General features: G+C 38.9%; 1 protein-coding gene across 2 annotated transcripts in view; it reads left to right on the forward strand.

Moving 5' to 3' along the window:
* RBPMS (RNA binding protein, mRNA processing factor) overlaps positions 1-21,468 on the forward strand; it is a 242,100-nt gene that overhangs the window by 159,244 nt on the left and 61,388 nt on the right. The window contains exon 6 of one of the 2 annotated variants that reach the window (XM_075203727.1): positions 11,017-11,147. The exons of the other annotated variant lie outside the window; for it this stretch is intronic. Coding sequence (XP_075059828.1) covers positions 11,017-11,147 — 131 coding nt within the window. The remainder of the gene's footprint in view (positions 1-11,016; positions 11,148-21,468) is intronic. 2 annotated transcript variants of the gene reach the window in all.

Here is a 21,468-nt window from a genome sequence, read left to right on the forward strand (position 1 = left end):
ACTACATTCCAGATCTGCCTAGACCACACCCTCTCCATCCATGACTCACTCGTCTCCCATTCCCTTTCCGGTGTGCTACACTGTTTTCACTGCAATTTTAAAAATTCAGACAGGTTGCTTGCAGCTTCCTATTGGTCCTCCTGCTCACACCCATCTACGTAGCCTGTGGCCATGTTAGAATCTTTTGCTAGTAATATAATGCAGAAACAGAGGAGTCTTAGGAAGAACAGTTTCTGATGTTCCTGGTGCTCCACTAAAGGGATGGAGAAGGTCGGTGTAAATTTAACAATAAACTGGGAATACTGCTTTAAATCATGTACTTGGTTTAGTACTGACATTATGTCATCATGTTGTATCAAGCTCTTTAAAATGCACACTTTATTCATTCTTAATATCCTTTCAAAGCAAATAATTGTTGCTTTTTTTTGCTTTTTAAACTATTTACAATCAAAATATTCAATATCCAGCATTTGTTATTGCTTTAAGTTCTGCTAATCCCTATGTTTTGGCCTGATGAGTGATTGTGACATCATTGTCACTTTGAGTGAGACTGGCATAACGATGCACCTGCTTTTCATGGCATTGCCAGGATGGCACTGCTGTCTTCCATCTGTTTACTAGTGACTGTATAAACAAGAAAATAAAAAAGAAGAGCAAACAATTTAATATATATTTACTTGTTTAAGTTCTTAGATTACATCTCACAGGATGAAAACATAAACAACATTATTTGGATTTCTGCTTCCTCTTCTAAAATACTAAGCAGCATTGTATATAATTGCTTTAATATTTGTAAATACTGCTAGTTACAGGAACCAAACTTCCAGGAAGTAGTCAGTTTATTTTTGGCTTTCACCTAATATATTAATTTGGGAATACAGTCCCAAAGGGATTCTGGGAACATACTCAGCAGTAACAATTTTCCTTAACAACAAATCCATGAGAACTGAAGAAAAGGCCTGTGGGTGTTCACATGTACTTTTATGTTTCCCAGCACTTGGGAAAAAAAGCTAGAGCACCATCCCAGCCATTATCACTGGCTACTGAGAACATTTCTAGTACAGTGCTGGAAAAGATTATCTCTCGGAATTGTGCTCCTTTTAATAATTGTGGTATCTGCAGTGATATTAATACTAACAAGATGAAGGGAAAGTGGCTATCTCTGACTTTACTTTCTTCAATAGTAGTGGTTACACTGAAATACATTATTAGTTACCTCTCTGAAGTGTAATGAAGATGTAATCATGGGTGTGAGTGTTTTAAAGATAAATTAGAGCAACAGACACTAATTAGAATAGTCACAGATGATATCAATTATCCTCATTAAAGTTATCTGTCAGGGTTTCTACACTACCCAAAACTTCACAGACGATGGAGAAACATTTTCACTCCCTAATCTTAATGGTGGCTGTCTTCTAGATCCGCCTGTTGTTTCTCAGGTGCTGTATTTGCACTCCTCCCGTCTATCCCGCTGCCCTGTATATCAGCAGGTTGATCCCAACTCATGGAATTTTGGTAGGTATGTATGTGGCAGGTGGCGCTGGTGTGTGCAGCAATTCAAGGGGTTGTTTTACAGGACAGGGGCTGGAGAGAGAATCGCTCTTTAGAAGTGGTAGCCACCCCCCCTCCTGGGCAAGACCATGCCCAGTGTGACATGGACACACCTAACATGACAATGTGATGCTCCCCTTGCAGATGACTTGTGACCCTGTCTCCTTGTTACTGGACCTGGACTCCTTGTAGTGATTAAATCCTAGACATCTCCTCATAGGCTATATCTCAGCAAACACACAGATGAGTACATTTATATGTAAATAGAAAACAGCGTAGCTTAATGACAATAATCAAGTCTCTGATGATTAAGACAGCCTTGCTGTTCCTGGATATCCAATATCACTACTATATCACTGGAGACAGGCTGACATGACACTAAGAAATCCGCAGCTGGGCTTGCATGTGTACCAGGCACTGAATATGACGTGGAACTCCTCCATTACCAGTTACAGCCAATGCATACTTGCCTACCTATGAAAAATAACTTCAGGGAGATTACCCAGGTAACAACTAGACACCGCCAAAAAGGGAGTGTCCTGCTGTGCCATAGGTACATGTCTTGCTTCAACCGTGGACGTACCTAGTGCCTCCCAGGTGTATTTCTAGTACTACCAGAGGGGCTTTGTGTATGGGTGGCATGCTGCCAGAGGCTGTACAGTGTAGCACAGCTGAAGGGAAGATTATTTTTATTTTAGTGCATAGTTATGGAAACACTAGTGGAATCCAAGTTGCTGTCACACTGCTTGATGAATATTAAGGTCTCCCATGTAGATGCATGGGAACTCAATTGCTTGTGATCAGAGCCTGATTAGAGGCTTGTTAGCGCCCCTCACCTCCACGCCAGGCTAATACTCGATGCGTAAAAACTAGAGATGGGCGGAACCGAACCGAACCCACCCGAACTTTGGATATCCGAGTACCGAGCTGAGCAGCTCGGTACTCTCCCGCCCTTTCCGAATCCAAATCGAGGCCGAACGTCATCGTGACGTCGTTGGATCTCGTGGCTCGGTTCTCACGATACTTCAACATTATAAATACACGCCTCCACACCAATCCATCGCCATTTGACAGAGGGAGAGAGCAGGGTGTAGTCACAGGCTGATTAGAGCAGGGACAGAGAATACAATATTCTTATTCCAATTGCTGTAACAAAAATCGCTAGAGAAGAGAGGAGGATAGAGGTTTATTTTATTTTTGTAATATTTGGCACTCCCCAGTGCTTTTGGGTTGTCCCCCATAACTGTGCATAAATATTTCTGGCTGTCAAAAGTCATATTTGTCAGCAGTATCTACCAAATAATTTTTAGCACTCCTCAGTGCTTTTGGGGTGTCCTCCCTAATTGTGCATAAATATTTCTGGCTGTCAAAGTCATATCTGTCAGCAGTATCTACCAATTAATTTTTAGCACTCCCTAGTGCTTTTGGGGTGTCCTCACTAATTGTGCATAAATATTTCTGCCTGTCAAAAGTCATATCTGTCAGCAGTATCTACCAACTAATTTTTAGCACTCCTCAGTGCTTTTGGGGTGTCCCCCATAATTGTGCATAAATATTTCTGGCTGTCAAAAGTCATATCTGTCAGCAGTATCTACCAAATAATTGTTAGCACTCCTCAGTGCTTTTGGGGTGTCCTCCCTAATTGTGCATAAATATTTCTTGCTGTCAAAAGTCATATCTGTCAGCAGTATCTACCAAATAATTGTTAGCACTCCTCAGTGCTTTTGGGGTGTCCTCCCTAATTGTGCATAAATATTTCTGGCTGTCAAAAGTCATGTCTGTCAGCAGTAGCTACCAAATAATTTTTAGCACTCCCCAGTGCTTTGCGCTCAGAATGGATTCAAAGCAGTCCACATATAATCAGAATGAGCAACCAGGTTCTGTCACCAGTCCTGATGTTAGTGTTCCCAGTACGTCATCTGGCCAAGGCAATGTCAAACAACAGAGTGTTTCCAAATCAGTGCAAAAACAAAAACCCCAAAAAATGTACTGTGTTGAAGCGAAAAAAAAGTGTTACTTAGCAAAAGTTAAGTGGCGATAATTTTTTTTTTCCAACATGCCATTCTACACACGCAGTGGCAAAGAGGGAATGAGGCCTTCACCTTTGGCTATTAGTGGCAGATCCAAAAATGTTACCGACCCTACAAGTGGTGCACAACTACTGTTACGCGTCAAAGCCGAGCTGCAAGAAAACAGTAAGGCATTGGAGAATAATGTTTGCTCTGAATCAGAAATGACACCGATCCCTGTGGAGAGTCCATCCAACAGTGGTATGTCTAATTGTGAGCATTCTGTTACTGTACCCATAAAGAAGGGCCCTTTCAGCAGTTCTGCTGATGTGTACCTGAACAGCCCGAGTGTAGCCGCTGATACACAAATTGAGGATGCCACTTTGGAAATAGAAGAGGATGAGGGGGAGATTTATGGAGGTGACGAGCGCGCTAATGAGGATGTTGATGATTATGATGCAGACAGATACCAAATTGCCTTTCTCAATTTCTATTTATATTCTAGATTATACAACGGCTGAATAGTTTTCGATTTTATTCCTAGTGGAGAGGGGATCTGATGCAGACAGATACCAAACTGCCTTTGTCCATTTCTTTGTATATTCGAATTTCTAGTTCTACAATCTATGCAGGCTGCTTTTTTTATATTCACCTACAAGTGGAGAGCGGGGGGGGCTTAGATAGCCACCAAAGTACCGTGGTCCATTTAATTCTACTTTCTAGCTCCAGTCTGTGCAGGCTGCTTTTTTTATATTCAACTACAAGTGGAGGGTGGGGGGGGGGGGCTTAGATAGCCACCAAAGTACCGTGGTCCATTTAATTCTACTTTCTAGCTCCACAGTCTGTGCAGGCTGCTTTTTTTATATTCAACTACAAGTGGAGGGCGGGGGGGCTTAGATAGCCACCAAAGTACTGTGGTCCATTTAATTCTACTTTCTAGCTCCACAGTCTGTGCAGGCTGCTTTTTTAATATTTAACTACAAGTGTAGGGTCTAATATACACCCAAAGATGATGGCTACATTGCCAATAATCAAAGATGGAGGAGGTAGGCAACCAGGTTTGACTGTGTAATTTGCAGACAAGTGTTCGCATTAAGGACGGCCTACCAGGGATTCAACTGTTTTTTCATAATTTATTAGCTTTAGAATTACCTCACTTATCTAAGAAACTGGTGGAGCACTAAATTAGGTTATTTTAGAGCCAAAAAAATTTATTTTTTTCAAAAATAGCAAAACCAAACAAAACCAAAATCAAAACACGCAAGGGCGGTTTTGCAAAACCAAAACCAAAACACGAAGGTAATCCAGATCCAAAACCGAATACAAAACCAAAACACGGGGGTCAGTGACCATCTTTAGTAAAAACGAACCGTCCTTACTTTAAAATTCCGCTTCCTTCATGTTTATGTTCCCATGTTTTCAAAACACAGGTCCACTTGGCTTTTTAATCGGGTCATAGCAATCTTTGTCACTCATTTAATTTTCATTAAAATCAGAACTGTATAGAACAGAGTTATGAACGAGAGCTACTGAGAATGAAGATGTGAAGGAGGGGGCTGTCACGCCTGCAACTGTCGCCACCCTTGTATCTCCTACTCAGTTATCCTAAAGCACTTGCCTAATGGTGACTCGTTGTCTTCAGCCTTTACCATGAGAATATGTCGAGATTAAAACCTTACTTCAATTTTCGTTCATGTTTTCTTTATACTTTGGAGAACAACTATTCTCTTATATTTTAAATGCATTTCAGTTTATACCACTCTCTGTCACAAATTTGCAGCGCCCAAAAAAGTGTCTTGACAGGGCGGGTGACTTTTCATACATTTGCATATGTGTGTAACGGAGGTTTTGGCATTTTGCGTACAAGTAGAATAACAACTCTTTTACTGGCTCATGGCAGTGTGTTGTGGGATTTATTTCTGTATTTGTGCCTTTCTGGATAACCTCACCCTTTTAAGCAGCTGCAATGAACCTATATATTGATTGAGCAACTTCCATTACTCTATTATTGTCAAGAAATGTTTACATGCTAAATTACCTTTCCCATGTTCTATGGAATTATAAAGAGACTGAAGATCAATGGTGTCCTCAATGTATGATTTTAAATCTAGAACAACTGTTTTTTTTTAAAAAAAAAAAAAAAATCCAACACATTCTAAGGTGTGAGGGAATTAGTAATAGCAATGATAAGTCTCCCTGATTGGTGAGATATTTATGGATCTTAGGTAGGGAATAAAAATTGGAATAATCATATTTTGTATTAAAATGTAGTTAAACTCCTCAGAGTTTATTACTCCTTTCTTAAAGCCTTCTCTTGGCATACATTCTAGGGCTAAAATCAATTTTAGTCTAATACCTTGGTAGAATTATTTATAATCTTATATCATTTAGCAGTCTGTTTGCTTTGTGGTTGCAATCTGTTCTATTGATTTGTACAATGCCCACTACATTATCACCAACTCTTATTAAGCAAATTAATTTTTGAGGGCTTTTGTTCATGGAAGGTCGGATCAGCTCTGCCTACCTCTGTGTTAAAAGATAACAGCGCCACCTTTAGGGGAAGCTGAGCAGCTTCAAATACCTCCTAGAGAGCTTATGTCTTGGTATAGGATGGTATTTTGACACCTGATTAGACTTTTAGTAATCAACCACATATTTATAAATAGCATGATGATGAGCAGCCCATACGTCGAATAAAGCTGTCTGTCACTCCGGGAAATGTGAGCTTTTGATGTTTGGCATCTGGAGACTTGTAAATTTGTATTGGATTTACTAATAATAAAATTGGGTCTATGTGACACTTCCCAGGAAAGTTAGGTTAGCATTCGGAATTAAAACAGGGAGATATAAATTGTGATTGAAAACAGTGTCACAGATCACCCCTGGAGACCTCAACCCCTAGAGGAGGGGAAAGGTGACGAAGTGTCTTTAAAAAGATGAAACCACTTGCAAGAAATTGTCTTTTGGTAAATCAACATTGATAAGTTGTCCGTCTTACAAACCAGTTTCCCTTGGCGCAGATTATACAACTCATATGTAAGTTTATATTTTGAAACTTTGTCCTTTTATTTTTAAATCTGTTTTGTTTTTGTTTAAACAAATTCATTGTATTTTATGAAGAAGATTGCTTGACCATGCTAACCCTTTAAATGCTGATGTGTGAATGGTTAATACATTTATCTATCAACCTTAGTGTGTGCCTGCATGTATGTTTATGTAACAGAGTCTGGAGGACTTTAGCCACTGGCTAAAAAGACAATCTTTGCTAAATGAGAACATCACAAGATTTTGTAAGGGGGAATATCTATTGTTGTGCTCAATAGGCTAAGAATGTCTGTCTATTGATGTCTTGAATTGTGCAAGAGGGATACAGCACCATTTTTGTGCAAGAAAGTCTTTCAACTGATGTCTGGTTGACAGTGGTGGAACTTGCAGTCTCTGGTGTTGTTCCAGAATATTCCATAAATGCATGATTGGGTTCGGATGTGGGGACTCGGGAACGCCATGACACATGGAAAAAACACCAGTCATCAAATCATTGGATGACTGCACATGTTCTTCAGATGAAGATGATCACTTTTTGTCATTAAGTAGCAATTAGCAGTGACCTTGCCTTTTAAGGGAATGACAGCACCAAAACCATGCCAGTAAAATGCACCCATCCACATTATAGAATCACCAAAACTCTTCACTGTTGGAAACAAGCACTATGGGCTGTAGCATTCTTAGAATAGCACCACATGTGCACTGGACTGAGTGAAGGATGATTTATCTAATCATATAACATTGCTCCACTGCTTGGTAGTCGATTTCCTATGCTCTTTGCACCACTGAACTCAAAAACATGAATTGCCAGGTGAGATAAGCGGGTTATACAATAAACGGATTATGATATCCTGCTCTGTGAAGTTCTCATTGGACTATTTTTTATTAAACTGGCTGCTTGTGCCACAGGTTGACATTTGCAACCATTTGATCTGCAGTTGCTTGTCTGTTTTGCATTACACTTTCCATTATTGCACAGATGTCATGATTTTGGAGTTAACACTTTTGCCCTGTTGCCTTTTGCTTTTCAGTTTTATGCTGAGATCACCTTAGACACCATTGCTTGAGAAACATTATTAAGGTGACCTGTCTTGATCCCTGAAGTTGCTGCCAAACCTGCCCCTACAATGAGGTCTCCTCTTGCAGACATGTTAGCCCAAATTATAGGCTACTGGAGCAGTCCAGGATTTTTGTAAGTGACCCTGATTACCTAGTTTTGCGAATCTGCATAGATTGCAATAAATCTCACTCCTCGTATTTCAATTTGCAGGGAGAGATTATTGAAATGGAATATAGAAATGGAGAGGGTGTATTTCTTATCGGATTTTCTTGCTGTGTGGAGTGGCTCATAGCCTCTTCCAACTCTGCAAAAGGTCATATTATGTCAAATGTGAAGAACCTTCTGCTTTGGTGCTCCAACTCAAAGTTTCTGAGAAGGACAAGTAAATATGAAATAATGTCCTACAGAGATTGAGACCTGAGCTACATTAAGGGCAACTTACTTTGGGGCCCATATAGTCCTAAAAAACAAGCATCACTGTAGCTGTCTAGCCTCCTACATAACGAAAATGAGGTCACAACATACTTTTCAAAAATACCCTTTGGGACATGGGGCAGGGCTATGATAACATGATTGAGTCATCAAGCCCCTCCTCCTCCAACTTCAAAAGTTAAGTGGGTGGTAACCAGGAGGGAGGCCTTCTCTTCCCGAAAACTCTACAAAATTAAGCAGTCTCCCAGAATGTAGGCAATTAAGGGTTGTATCTTGTTCAGTTTTTGCCTGTATACCCCTGGTGTGTCATTGAGACTGAGAAATAAGAAAGACACTTCCAACACTTTGGAAAATATATTGAAACAGTTAAATAAACAATTAGTTCAGGTAAAGCAAAATATCACTGTGTGGACTATTTTCTTTTCTAAATACCTTGTACATCTGAATGCAACATTACCCTTCACATGGCAAAACCTATGACGCCAAACAACGGTAAACTGCCTGTACCCTTACCATACGTGGGTAAAAGATAAAATAATCTACAATGATTATAAAGCTAGATACACTAGACTGGATTAGCGTTTAATTTGGCTACACATGTAGAGGGCTACATTGAACAAGATTTGGCCATTTGATCCCTAGATCTGAGCAGCAGGATTACTTCCTGCTCCATTGGATATTGATTACTGCACACCCCGGCAGATAGAGGCCATCTTCCATTTTCAGTCCATGGCTATGGTATTGCAGTGTTTATGGGTGTATGGGCGCCCTAAATGATCCTTAAAATGCTAATCCTACATATGTAACTTGAACAAATAATATTGTGTTACTTTGATAGGAGAAAAAATTCTGCAAAACAATCACAAATATTTTTTATATAACTTATTTAACTTATTTATTGTATTTAAAGTATTGACTGTTCAGGACAATTTAAATTTCCTGTTGCAATCAATTTCCATGCTGTTGTACACTTTTTTATGTTTTTCATTTTCTCTTCTATTCCCCTTCTGACTCAAAGACAAATTGTTACTGTCAATTACAACAGATTTCTTATTATACACATGTATGGATGAACAACTTGAATAAAAAAAAAAAGTTTGGGGAAAAAAAGTGTGTTAAAAGATAAAGGTTAAAATTTACTAGTGTACAAAACGCAGTTAAAATACCATTGGCTTAACCGTGACGTAGAAAAACTGTGGTCTGTTTTTTTCAGAATTTAAGATTAATACACACAATCCAGTTACAGCATCACTAAAGTATAAGGTTTATCGTCCAATATTTTAGCTATCACTAAAAATTTGTTCTAGTTTACAGGAAATTAGAAATCCGTCTAAAAAATCAAGTTGAAATTACTGTCCCAGGAAATGTGAAAATAACTGCAAATTATTTGGGAGCTATATAGAGTATTGCACATTTTATTACGCTAGAACTTCATAACTAGCATCTGATACCAATGTACAAAGCACAAAAAACAAAGGCAAGCCTTTAAAAAATAATACAATGAAATAATTTTAATATGTAATACTAAATATCTAAAGGAGCAATGACACCCATGCTATCTATTTTCTAAGAAGACTTGCATGTTTAAAGTACTATTTTCTTGTTTATCTCTAATTTCCTTTTGTGTGTGTGACTTTTAATATCCCATCAGTAGCAATATGGCAACTTTATTAAGGGCTTGAATAAGTAGAATTTTAGGAGGGCAAGGGTGAATGAATTATGAGAAACTGAGTGAAGAGCATACATGGAAGGATTGACATTAGAACCAGCTACATCTAAATCATACTTACCAACCTTTGGTAAGTTCCTTCTGGGAAATCCCAGGCAGGGGGGCGTGGTTGGTGGGCGGGAGGGGCGGCGCACGGTAATTTGTGCCATTTTGGCTCCGCCCAACGTTTTTCGCTGCAGGGAGTGGGGCCAGAATGTCGCGATTCACCGCGAATCGCGTCATTTTGAGGAGCAGATGCCATATGCAGGATATTTGCCTGCCCCCCCGAATTTCGGGAGTCTCCCGGAATGGAGTTGGCAAGTATGATCTAAATGCAAAAAAAGACTCGGATAAGAAACGGTAATATTTGACCTAGGAGACAAGAAGACATAAATTAATCATGATACCACTGCCCCACATGTTTATATGTCAGGTTGTTATGGGAGGGATATAAATGTCCAATACAGGTTGTTCCCCTTCCTCTGTGTGACTGTGCAAGTACTGAGTGCAGTAAATGAAGCATGAAGGAAGCACCACCCTTTTCTCAGTACCTGCACTCATCTAACTACTCGACTATTGTCCTAATTATAGTGCATTTGGGGATTACAGGTGTCTAGAATCCTTACTCTAGGCCAGACACACTTTATAATTTAATTACTATAAAACGTTTAGAACTGCACTAGATATAGGTAGTATATAAAACAGATTTTTTTTAATCTGTTTTATATACTATCTATATCGAGCGCAGTTCTAAACTGTTTATAGTAATTTTGTTATATTTTTGGAGGATATTTTAGGACAGCTGCTGTTACGTTGCTAGCGCCAATATGACATTTTATGGTTGATTATTAATAACACTTTATAACTTATAGCATTGGAAAAACACTTATATTGTTCCCCTTTCAGGGCAGTCTAATTTGAAGGGTTTTCTGTAGCAGGACATATATATATGTTGATTAAATATACCATAAGTAGTAGTTGAAGATGTGGATATATATACACATAGCATATGAATATTTAGGTAAAAGGCAAATCTGTAATATTTTGCTTGACCCTGCTCCTCCTGGTTTTATTACAAGCTCACCCCTGGATTATTAACACACATGTCAACAGTACAAACGCAACATATAGAATAGTCCTTACCACCAGTTCTCACTGTGATCCTCTAGTATTGTTATTACTAACATGGTGTCCTTATTCTTTTCTTGCAGATGAACTCACAGTGCCTGCACTTTACCCGGGTAGCCCTGAAGTGTGGGCGCCGTACCCCCTCTACCCAGCGGAATTAGCACCTGCTCTACCTCCTCCTGCTTTTACTTATCCTGCTTCACTGCATGCCCAGGTAATTGATACCAATCAGCCACGTCCTCACTCTGTATCCCACCTGCCCTTTCCTGGTACCACTGTGCACTCCACACACTAACCCTTGTTCTACCAGCTAACTGGCTCACTACAAGGAGACTTATGATACCTCTCTTGTCCTCATTCATCTTGAGACTCTCTTCATGTGGCGGGAACCCTACATCTCTGATTTTTACATCTAGGTTTAATAATCACACCGCTGGCTCTACATTATAGGTGTACACAATATTCACTAAATTATATTCTCTATAGTTTAATGCAAACAATATTGAAGGGGATAATGTTTCCTATGTAATGCAAAGGCCCGGTCTAGCAGTATATGTGAGATGACCATCATAACAGGGTTTTTGGCAAACAGTTGTTAAATAGAAAAGGATGTAGACATTTTGTTTTGATGTTTTCACAGTCAGAAGGTACTGAATGACCCCTGCAGTGATGTCAAATACTGTGGAGCTGTAGATTTGGTTACTGCCAGTAAAACAAGCTCTTGCTTGTATTTCAGTGATTAATCGTTCCATTCTGTAAATCATATTCTCCATGATAACAAAGTAAAATGAGAACAGAAAAACAATACTACTTTGTATTTATTTGTATAATATTTTTGTGTGGTTACAATGTATTGAATTCCCTTGCCCCTACCTAGCAGAACCATGGAGGTCCCATGTCCAGCACTTACTTTTAAACTTCTCAATTTTTTTACATGGGAAGCCCTAGCATCCCAACATGGGAAACTATGGTTCTCCTAGATCATGGATGAAGGTTCATTGACAAGCAGTAAATGCAATTCTTAGTGATTTTGTTGTAAAAGACAATATTGCACTGTGTCAGTTTACTAGTAATGTCTCAAGAACCTGCGCACATACTTGCTGGGTCGTCTAGTTATTTTTAGCACATCTTAATTAGCTATACTGGGTTTTAAATGGGCAACACTATTTCATATTGTTGAAACGTTTCACGATGAAACAAAAGCATTGCTTAAACTCCAATAGCAATAAGCATGCAATGTGCTATGTAAGCAATTCTGTACTGGTATATTTTTTAACCAACACATCTCTGACCAATAGTTACATTTATCCATAGTTCTTCTGTTTAAACTACAGTAAATAAGTATTTGTTTTATGTTTTGCTAAAGGCAAGAACCACTTATTGCACTTCCATGATCTATCTGTTTGCCCGTATACAACGAACAGGGACCTCCTACTTGCACAGTGTGCATCAGTTTGATAATATGTTCCATGTAGTGCATTACAGCATTCTCCAGTATGAGCCTTGCAAAATAGCAGAGTCCTGGGATTGTTGTTTTGCTCCTCCATAACAAATAATTTGCTTTATATCTGCCATATCCATACCCAGATACAATATTCATCTGTGTCTGATCATATAAATAATTATAATAAGCAGAAGGAAGCCTACACCCTAAAGCAATGCACTTAATATAACCTGTTGTCATTGGAAGGTGGACAATGCCTTTAAGTCATACTTGCCAACTCTCCCGGATTGTCCGGGAGACTCCCGCATTTTGCGAGAGTCTCCCGGACGAGTGTGGCAATCTCCCTGATAGGAAGGGGGAAAAATTTAGTTTAAACGCCGCGATTCACCCGGAATCGCGGCGTTTAGCCCCGCCCCCACTGTAAAATGACGTGATTTGCGTCATTCCGTCACGGGGGCGGGGCCAAAATGACGCGATTTCGCAGCCCCGCCCCCTACACGCCCACGTCCCAGCCGGCATCTCCCGGAAAAAGAAAAAAAAATGTTGGCAAGTATGCTTTAAGTAAACCACCCCAACAAGCATATATCAAAATACACTAATTTGGCTTTGAGGGTGATATAATAATTATAGTGATCCAGATTACCATGCTGCAGACAGTATCAAACTTATATTTTAATTCCAAAACCAGCACAATCAAAGACAAGAACCACCTGTCAATATGTACTCAGTTAATTATCCTGCCCATATTTGGTACATCAATTGTTTTATTAGAATTTGTAACAGACTGAGCAATATCAAATATCTAACTTATAGTATTTGTCATTTACCAAGTTCCCTTTCTAGTCTCTATAACAGTGATGGGCAAACTTGCGTTCTTCAAGGGCCCTCTAACCTTGAAAAGGGCCACACAGAGGAAGGAGGGAAGACACACTGGACTCCCTCCTTCTCCTCCTCCATTATGCCATGTGACCTCCCTGCGTTGTGCAGAGGAGGTCACATGACGGGGAAGTCAGCTATCCCTGGCCTGCCTTATTCCCTGCATTAACAAAGTAGAGAGTAAGATTGGGAACAGCTGGCTACGGGGCGCAGCCACCTCTGCTGTATAAGGTAGCAACACATAGCAAATGTGATTTACAAAAATGCAAACACTGAGAGTCACAAAACATTTATATTTGTGCAAATGCACCTATTTCTTTCACCTCGCACTCACATAGGTGCACATCCACATTACGATTTTTGAAATAGCCCCTTGAAAATCAAAGTGCACCTCTAGAAGTACTATTTCCCATATAAAGTGTGCTTGAAAGATGCAAATGGTGTCCTATTGGAAAAATATAACATCCCTATAAATTTTCCTTTTCCACCTCTTGAATTATACTGAAATAATCATATCCCATAAAAGAAATATTGTTATTGCATGTGGGTACATAACTAGGGAAGGTAGTCTGCCAAGCCATTCAGGTGCTACTGAGACTGGTAAAGTCTATACACAATGCATTAAACTGTGCGAGATTGTGCAAAGACAGTTAGTTACAAATAGCATTTGCACTGTGGGAGGTGCCTATGTGCACTTTCATAAATATTATCCTTATTGTGTAGAACAGTCTATTTGAAACAAAGAGTGGCAAACATATGCTGGCTCGCAGCCTCAATTGTCATTGCTTGTCCTTACCAGTGTAAACTGTATTCTCTCTTTACTGTGCTGAGCCAGATTTTAATGGATTCCTAGTCATTAACACGTCTGGTATTGCACAGTTTTCGATAGACCATGACAGCTTGAAGATCAGCCCAGTAATTGATATAATGAAATCAAGATCAGCCCAGCATCATTTTATGTTAACCATCCATGGAAAGAGAAGGTAGATTTTCAGAAACATGAATCAATGATGCAAGACTGGGCCAAAATCCAAGAAATACATAGCGTTTTGTAGACTGGTATTTAACTGAAAGGAAAGCATACATAATCTTAACTTATACAGTGTGTCATGCTGTCACAGTTTCAATATTCTGACGATGAGATACTGTATAAATGTACATATGGGGGTGATTTATAAATGCACAGCCTGTCTTCTCTGGGGTGTGTCATGTCAGTTAAATGTTGTATGTAACAGAATATCTCAGAATGGAAACAAGATGATTGCAGATCCCTGTTGGCTTAGCACGAGATAGAGAAAATGATTTCATTATATGAGCATAGCCAATAATCTAACCTTAACTGCCATACTTTTAGAGTAATGTTGTGATTGGATATATGACAACTCTGCATAGGACTTAACAAAAACTATTATTAAACTAAAGACAATTCACAGGAATGTAGAGACAATTTTTCATCCAGTGTAACACACAGCCATATAGCTCATATGCTAATCAATGACTCCCCCACTCATGTGGGAATTGTCATTGCAGAGAAGGAAGCATTATGCTGAGATTTGCAAATTCCATAACTTTGACTGCTTAAAGTGACTATGAGTCTAGTGGCTGGAAAGTGGCAGTTAGATTACTTAGTAATCCTGGACCAAGCACTGGGTTTAGACAAAGTGGGTTCTATCTTTTGCCATTCATCACTATTTTACCCTGTAAATGTATAATATACACATTTGATATATAGTTATGAAACATTTCTTGCAGTGCTATATATAGAATGATATATTCTATATGTATACCTAACAGATCACATACAAGGTTCAAAACAATATCTATTTATATAGAAAATATAAGGTATTTACATATAATTATTGCCATTGGATCACAGACCAGAATGTTGCAACATATATGTATTATGATGGCTGCTCAAGCTCTATCTATGAGCCATCAATATATTGGAGTAGATCAGACCTCACATAGGGCAAATGAACAAGTCCCTAGTCATGGTTGGCCTTACCATCTTCCCAACACTGGTTGGCTCCTCTACCAACAAACAGTCAGAGGCAGAGTTATTAAATCACCAAGAACAAAAGGGGTATACGGACATTACCAGGTAAAAACAAGAATCAGTTTGATAGTGATTTACAATGAACTCCCCGCGCCAGTGAAGGAATTGGAATCATGTCATCCTAGACTTTTATTAGTCTACCACAAATTAACTGATGGATCTGTTTATTCTATCTACACCTATCAGCCACAACAGTAAAACTACTGACAAGTGAAGTGAATAAGATTGATTATCTCATTACAATGACACCTGTCCAGGGGTGGGATATATTAGGCAGCAAGTACAAAGTCAGTTCTTGAGGCTGATGTCTTGGAAGCAGGAAAAATGGGCAAGTGTAAGGATCTGAGCGACTTTGACAAGGGACAAATTGTCATGGCTAGACGGCTGGGTCACAGCATCTCCAAAACAGCAGGTCTTGTGGGGTGTTCCCGGTATGCAGTGGTTGGTATCTATCAAAAGTGGTCCAAGGAAGGACAACCGGTAAACCGGTGGCAGGGACATTTAATTGATATAAACGTTCAGTAATTCCGGGTTTGGAAACACATCAGCTAAACAGCAAAATTATTATAGTGTGATGCATGATATATGATTCACTGCAAATCTATTTATAATAGTGAATTAATACACAATTTTCCATATCTTTCTTCACCCTATCTATATTTTATTTTGCTGCCTAACTGATGTGTTTGTAAAACTGTAACTACTGAATGTTTTAAATATATATCAATATAATGTTTCTAATGTTTATCATATCTGCTGTGCACCTTCACAAAAGTAACTTATTGTCCCTTTGTAGGAACTGTATAATGACTGGAATCATGATCACATTTGCTGTGCCTAACAACCCAATCATAAGTTATGGTCAAGACTTAGTCATCACCAAGGTGAACCAATAAGGTTCTTCAGATCATATCTAAAAGCAACAACCCCAATCGTTGCATCTACTAGCTTTTGATACCTACATGAAAAAATTATCAGGCCACGACATCCAAACCAGTACCTGAGACTATAGCTTCCTTACAAAGAAAACGGCAGATCAAGGCCATGGCAAATCACCCTGACACAGCAGTAGATAAATAGGTGATGGACCGTGAAGCTTTAAATGGGAAAGTGCACATCAAATGTACTTTCAATGTGCTTGTTATGCAGTGATGGGCGAACAACAGATAGATACATCTAAGAAAAAACACTAAGAAAATAAAAGAAGGGAGAGGAGAGATGCACAGTCCTGCTCAACTGATGAAGTAAAAAAGGAGTAGATACAGCCTTAAACCCCATAGTAAATATTGTAAGCATATCTTATGTGTTCGATTTTATTTGGCTAACTTGGCAGAATTTGGCAGTGAATTAAGAGACCGCATTGAGATGGGGCTAATCACCTTAGACTTGAGCTTTTCAGATCAGACCTCATATACCGTACCTGTCACAACTAGCCAAGTTAATTTACTGCTGAACTGAGGTTCCCAGATACAGCCCTGATCATTTCAAGGTTATTTTTAAGCTGTCTTACATCAGCCCTTATGCTTTGCATCAGATACCTAGATGAATTCCATGTTTAGAAGTAGATATTTACTAATTAATCGTGTAGGTCTCCCATCATAAAGGCTCATTCATCCCTCTGACAGCACATGAAAGATGAAGATGTCCTTTATTTGCATGAGAACATTGTGTCAGCACTTCTCGTAAGTATGCTGTGGTTCAGTGAACAAGATGAAAGGGCCGTGAAGAAAGCACATATACAGTTCTATTTCACCTTGATATCTAGAAAGAAACTTCTCAGCCTAGAGCAATAAGGCACTACCCAGACTATATTGCCCTCAGTCAGGTGACAGACAAAGCCTCAAGCTTTATGTTGTATTCTTGTTCACTCAGTTCAAGTCTTGGACAGACTTGTAAGATCTTGATAGAAATACTGACTGAACAATGTTCAGTTGTATGAAGTCTCAAGTCGTGTGACCACTGATCCATGCTGCTGTGGCTTTTCATAGGAAACTGCGGTTAAGAGTTAATGGATTAAAAAAAAAAAAGTCAATACATTATTAGCTTTCTTTTGAGTAGTTATTTGGAAGTAAGAACTGCTTAGTGTATATGATGTGTGTGTTTAAACAGAAAAGCTGGACACTATATATTATAGCGTTTTTCATAGACTGCGTTCTCATGAATTTTGCTTCAGTCCACAAAATGGTTACCTTAAATGGGCTTCATTTGCTGAACACAAAATGGCCAATGTGCAGTTCAGAATTATCTTTGGTGACATAACACATCTTGATTGGTACTTTGGTACTTAGATTACTGACAAAGCTCGTGGTTATTTGGAGCAAAATGGAAGCTTTTGTGAAGTGGTTGGGCAAACACCAATTCTGTGGTGTAAGCAATTAAAAAGTGAGATTTAATTTTGTAGAGTAAGATTGTTAAAATGAGATAATGGAATGTAGAGGGGGTACTTTTAGGGGCATACCTTGCTGTGCGAAGGGGCACATAGTCAATTTTACTCCACAAAATGACTAGAATTTCATACCAACTCACAGTGGCAGTCTTTGGGTTTTGTCCCTATACTTAATGCTATTCCGCATCTCCATGTTGCACATCAGGAGAGAAGCTAATTTGTAAGTGTATTTTGATCAATGTAATAAAAAAGCATCACACACGACACATATAAGGCAGTCCCGGTGTCTTCACGATTTATTGAAGTCATAAATAATTGTAAGAAAAAGTGAAAGATTTCATTTTAATGTAGGTGGTGGTTCTAAAGCTGTGGGTGGTTGGAGTTTGCTATGACATTTGCACAGTACATCTCTTCAGATTTTTCAGCCTCCAAAACCATAAAAGTTGGTTTCCACTGGACAGACCATATAGATGCATTGGTGTAAAACCTAGGTGAGTTGCAGTAGGCAGCCAGTGCATATTGTAAATGAGGTCTAATGTGTGTAGGTGACAGGTCACCTTTAACAAATTCAGCAATTGGGGTGCTTTCATCATCATCATCATCATTATCAACAACATTTATTTATAAAGCACCAGCAAATTCCATAGTGCTTTACAATTGGGAACAGACATTAATAAAACAATACCTGGTAATACCGACAGACAGAGAGGTAAGAGGGCTTTGCTCACAAGCTTACAATCTATGGGACAATGGGAGTTTGATACACAGGGGTAAGTGCTACATCATATTGAATATTTGTCCAGCTAGAATGCAAAGGTTAAAAAGTATTGAGTGGGCTGTATAATCAGTCACACAACTATTTTGATCAGAGGGTTGTTGTCTTGTGTTAGCTATGCAGAGGGTGGTATAAGGGTAACCTAGGGAGAATAACCTTGTCTGAAGAGGTGGGTTTTCAGAGAACGCTTGAAGGTTTGGAGACTAGAGGAAAGTCTTACTGTGCGAGGGAGGGAATTCCACAGAGTGGATGCAGACCGAAAAAAGTCCTGTATCTGGGAGTGGGAAGATGTGATGAGAGTGGAAGAGAGACACAGATCTTGTGCAGAACGGAGATGTCGATTTGGGGGATATTTTGATACGAGTGATGAGATGTATGTCAGTGCAATCTTGTTGATGGTCTTGTATATAGTTAGAAGAATTTTATATTGGATTCGTTAAAATACAGGCAGCCAATGTAGAGACTGACAGAGTGGCTCAGCAGAGGAAGCACAGTTTACAAGGAAAATCAATCAAGCTGCTACATGCAAAATAGATTGTAGGGGTTTGAGTCTGATCTTGAGAAGACCAGTAAGGAGGAAATTACAATAGTTAATGCCGGAGATGATGAGTGCATGAATTAAGGTTTTTGCAGTGTCTTGTGTGAGATATGTGTGTATTCTGGAAATGTTTTTTCGATGTTTGTGTTGACCCTGTGACAGTGAAGGTGTCAGAAATTATGCCTGACAGCTTTACTGCACTGCTGGTACACAGGCATCCTACAACTGTCAGAACTAGCAGAGCCCAAAACCTGAATCATGACTGTATATAGTGATTTGAGCTGCATTTTCTCTGCGCAGATAGGGGTTAATATGTGCATTAGGGTATCTCAGTGCCACCCTGTAGGGTGTCTTTGGAATGTGGACTATCTACAATGGAGACTCTCTTTTCTATGGGGGAAGGTGCATATTTGTGCAATATGCATGGTGAAAATGTTCAGACGGGTTAGATTTCTGCCAGCAATACATTATCTGTCTATCCAAGTAATCCTTTAAATCCATATCCATGACGAATTTGAATAATAGAAAAATATGATTTTAAGATATAATTGAGAAATGTCAGGTGTGTCTTGGGAGACTGAGGATACATAGGAGCCAATGCAATGTTTTACCAGATAGCAGAGAGCAAAGAATATTTCTTAAATCAGATGTATTACCTGGGGCAGAATTTGCTATTCAGTTAATAACCTATATAAATACAGTTCAAATTTGCGTAGTCATTTAGATATTTGTTTAACTTACACAGCATTATTTGGGCCATGTCACTTAATAAGTAATAAAAAAAAATCTTTGTTAAAATACACTAGTCACAGATTGGAATGTATGATTGTTTTACTGGTTTCCTCTTTACTTATTTTGAAGAAGCTGCAGCAATATTTTAGTTTGTTAGATTTTGATGCTGTGAACTGAATACATCAGTAACCTGCGTGTGGTTGAGAGTATTCTTTCCTATTCTTAGCTCTCCAGCTGCGGTTTGTCTTGCGCCACCTATCAGCAAGTGACGGCTGACAATATGTGGCTGTAGGCACATAAGAGTTATTTGTAGTTACACCTGTGCCTGTCCCCGCTTCTCATAACAGATGAAGTTGACGTTTAAATATAACAAATCAAGGTGGTGCACTCGGTGTCAGCAATCACTGTCAATACAGGAAAATAAATAGCATGAACTATCTAGCTCTGCATGTGTTCCTGAGCCATTTCATTATTCCATCATTTCATCTGTGTTGTCTATAATAGAATACAATACAATGCATCCAAATCCTGAATATTTTGAGGTACTGTTACAAAGAGTAGCAATATACAGGGCTGTTGTATGGCTGTTCTGACGGAACAGTTGTCCAAAAACAAAAATATGAAAGCAATATTGGCCTTATGTTTGCCCCGATGGTCCAATAGTCTAATAAAAATAGCTTTTGTACATAATCACATTGTCTGTTCATTTTTTTTAAATAAAGCTTTGATATTGTTGCAATTGATCCGTTAGGAAGCATTGTCTTTGTAGAACCAGGATGTGCATGGGGAGACTTCACATGGCTCAGAGAGAAGAGTTGTCAAGGCCTTTAGCGGTGGCTTTGGATTATTGACCAGAATCTTCCCTCTACTTCTTTTGTATATCTCTCTATAGATAAATTCCTTCATTGCCTCCACAAATGTCTGTCTGACAAAATTTGTTATAGTACAGACCAAGTATATTATAATGTATTTAAGTGCTTTGCTGTCTTTGTGGTTGTGTATCATAAGTTGTCTAATCTTAATATGTTGCTCTCTGGCATGTTAACATATTGAGAAGTATGCTTAATAACGGGAATTTCATGCATAAGTCACTCACTTGTATATGATTTTCAAACTTAATCTTTTTTTCACCACTCCTAACATATAAAAATATATTAATAATCTTTATTAGCCCACATTGGGCTTTATAATTCCTCTGTCCAGCACTCCCAGTACATTGCATTGATCACTTGACACTGGTATGTGTTCTGCACCTCTCTTTCTAGAGAACACAGTCTGTCATCCCATTCTGATGCTGCATTCTAGGCAATGCTGCCCATCCCATTCTGTCCACTTTCACTATCCCTCAATTCAGAGACCTGGGTAGGCAATGTTTTTCCCTGGTATGCGGAATACAGAAAACGGTAGGTGATTTTATAGACTTTTTTTCCCTTTGGTCAATATTATTTAATTGTAAGCTCTGAAAATTATGATCTATTGTATGAAGAGATGCAAGGGCCGAGGAAAATGCCCAGATACTCTAAACTCCATCATTGAATTTAGAGAGACGTTAACGCCTTTAGGTCTACGTAACACTAAGAGGTTATAGACTAAGATAAGTAAGGTTCCCATAACCCCAGGTTAGGTAGCACGTCGGTGTTACTTAAAACTTAAGGATAACAGGATGCAAATGATATGCAAATATAGTTCCAACTGAGTCCCTTAAACTAATGCAAGTTTAACGTGATC

Source organism: Mixophyes fleayi, chromosome 1 (genome assembly GCF_038048845.1).
Source record: "Mixophyes fleayi isolate aMixFle1 chromosome 1, aMixFle1.hap1, whole genome shotgun sequence".
NCBI lineage: Eukaryota > Metazoa > Chordata > Amphibia > Anura > Limnodynastidae > Mixophyes > Mixophyes fleayi.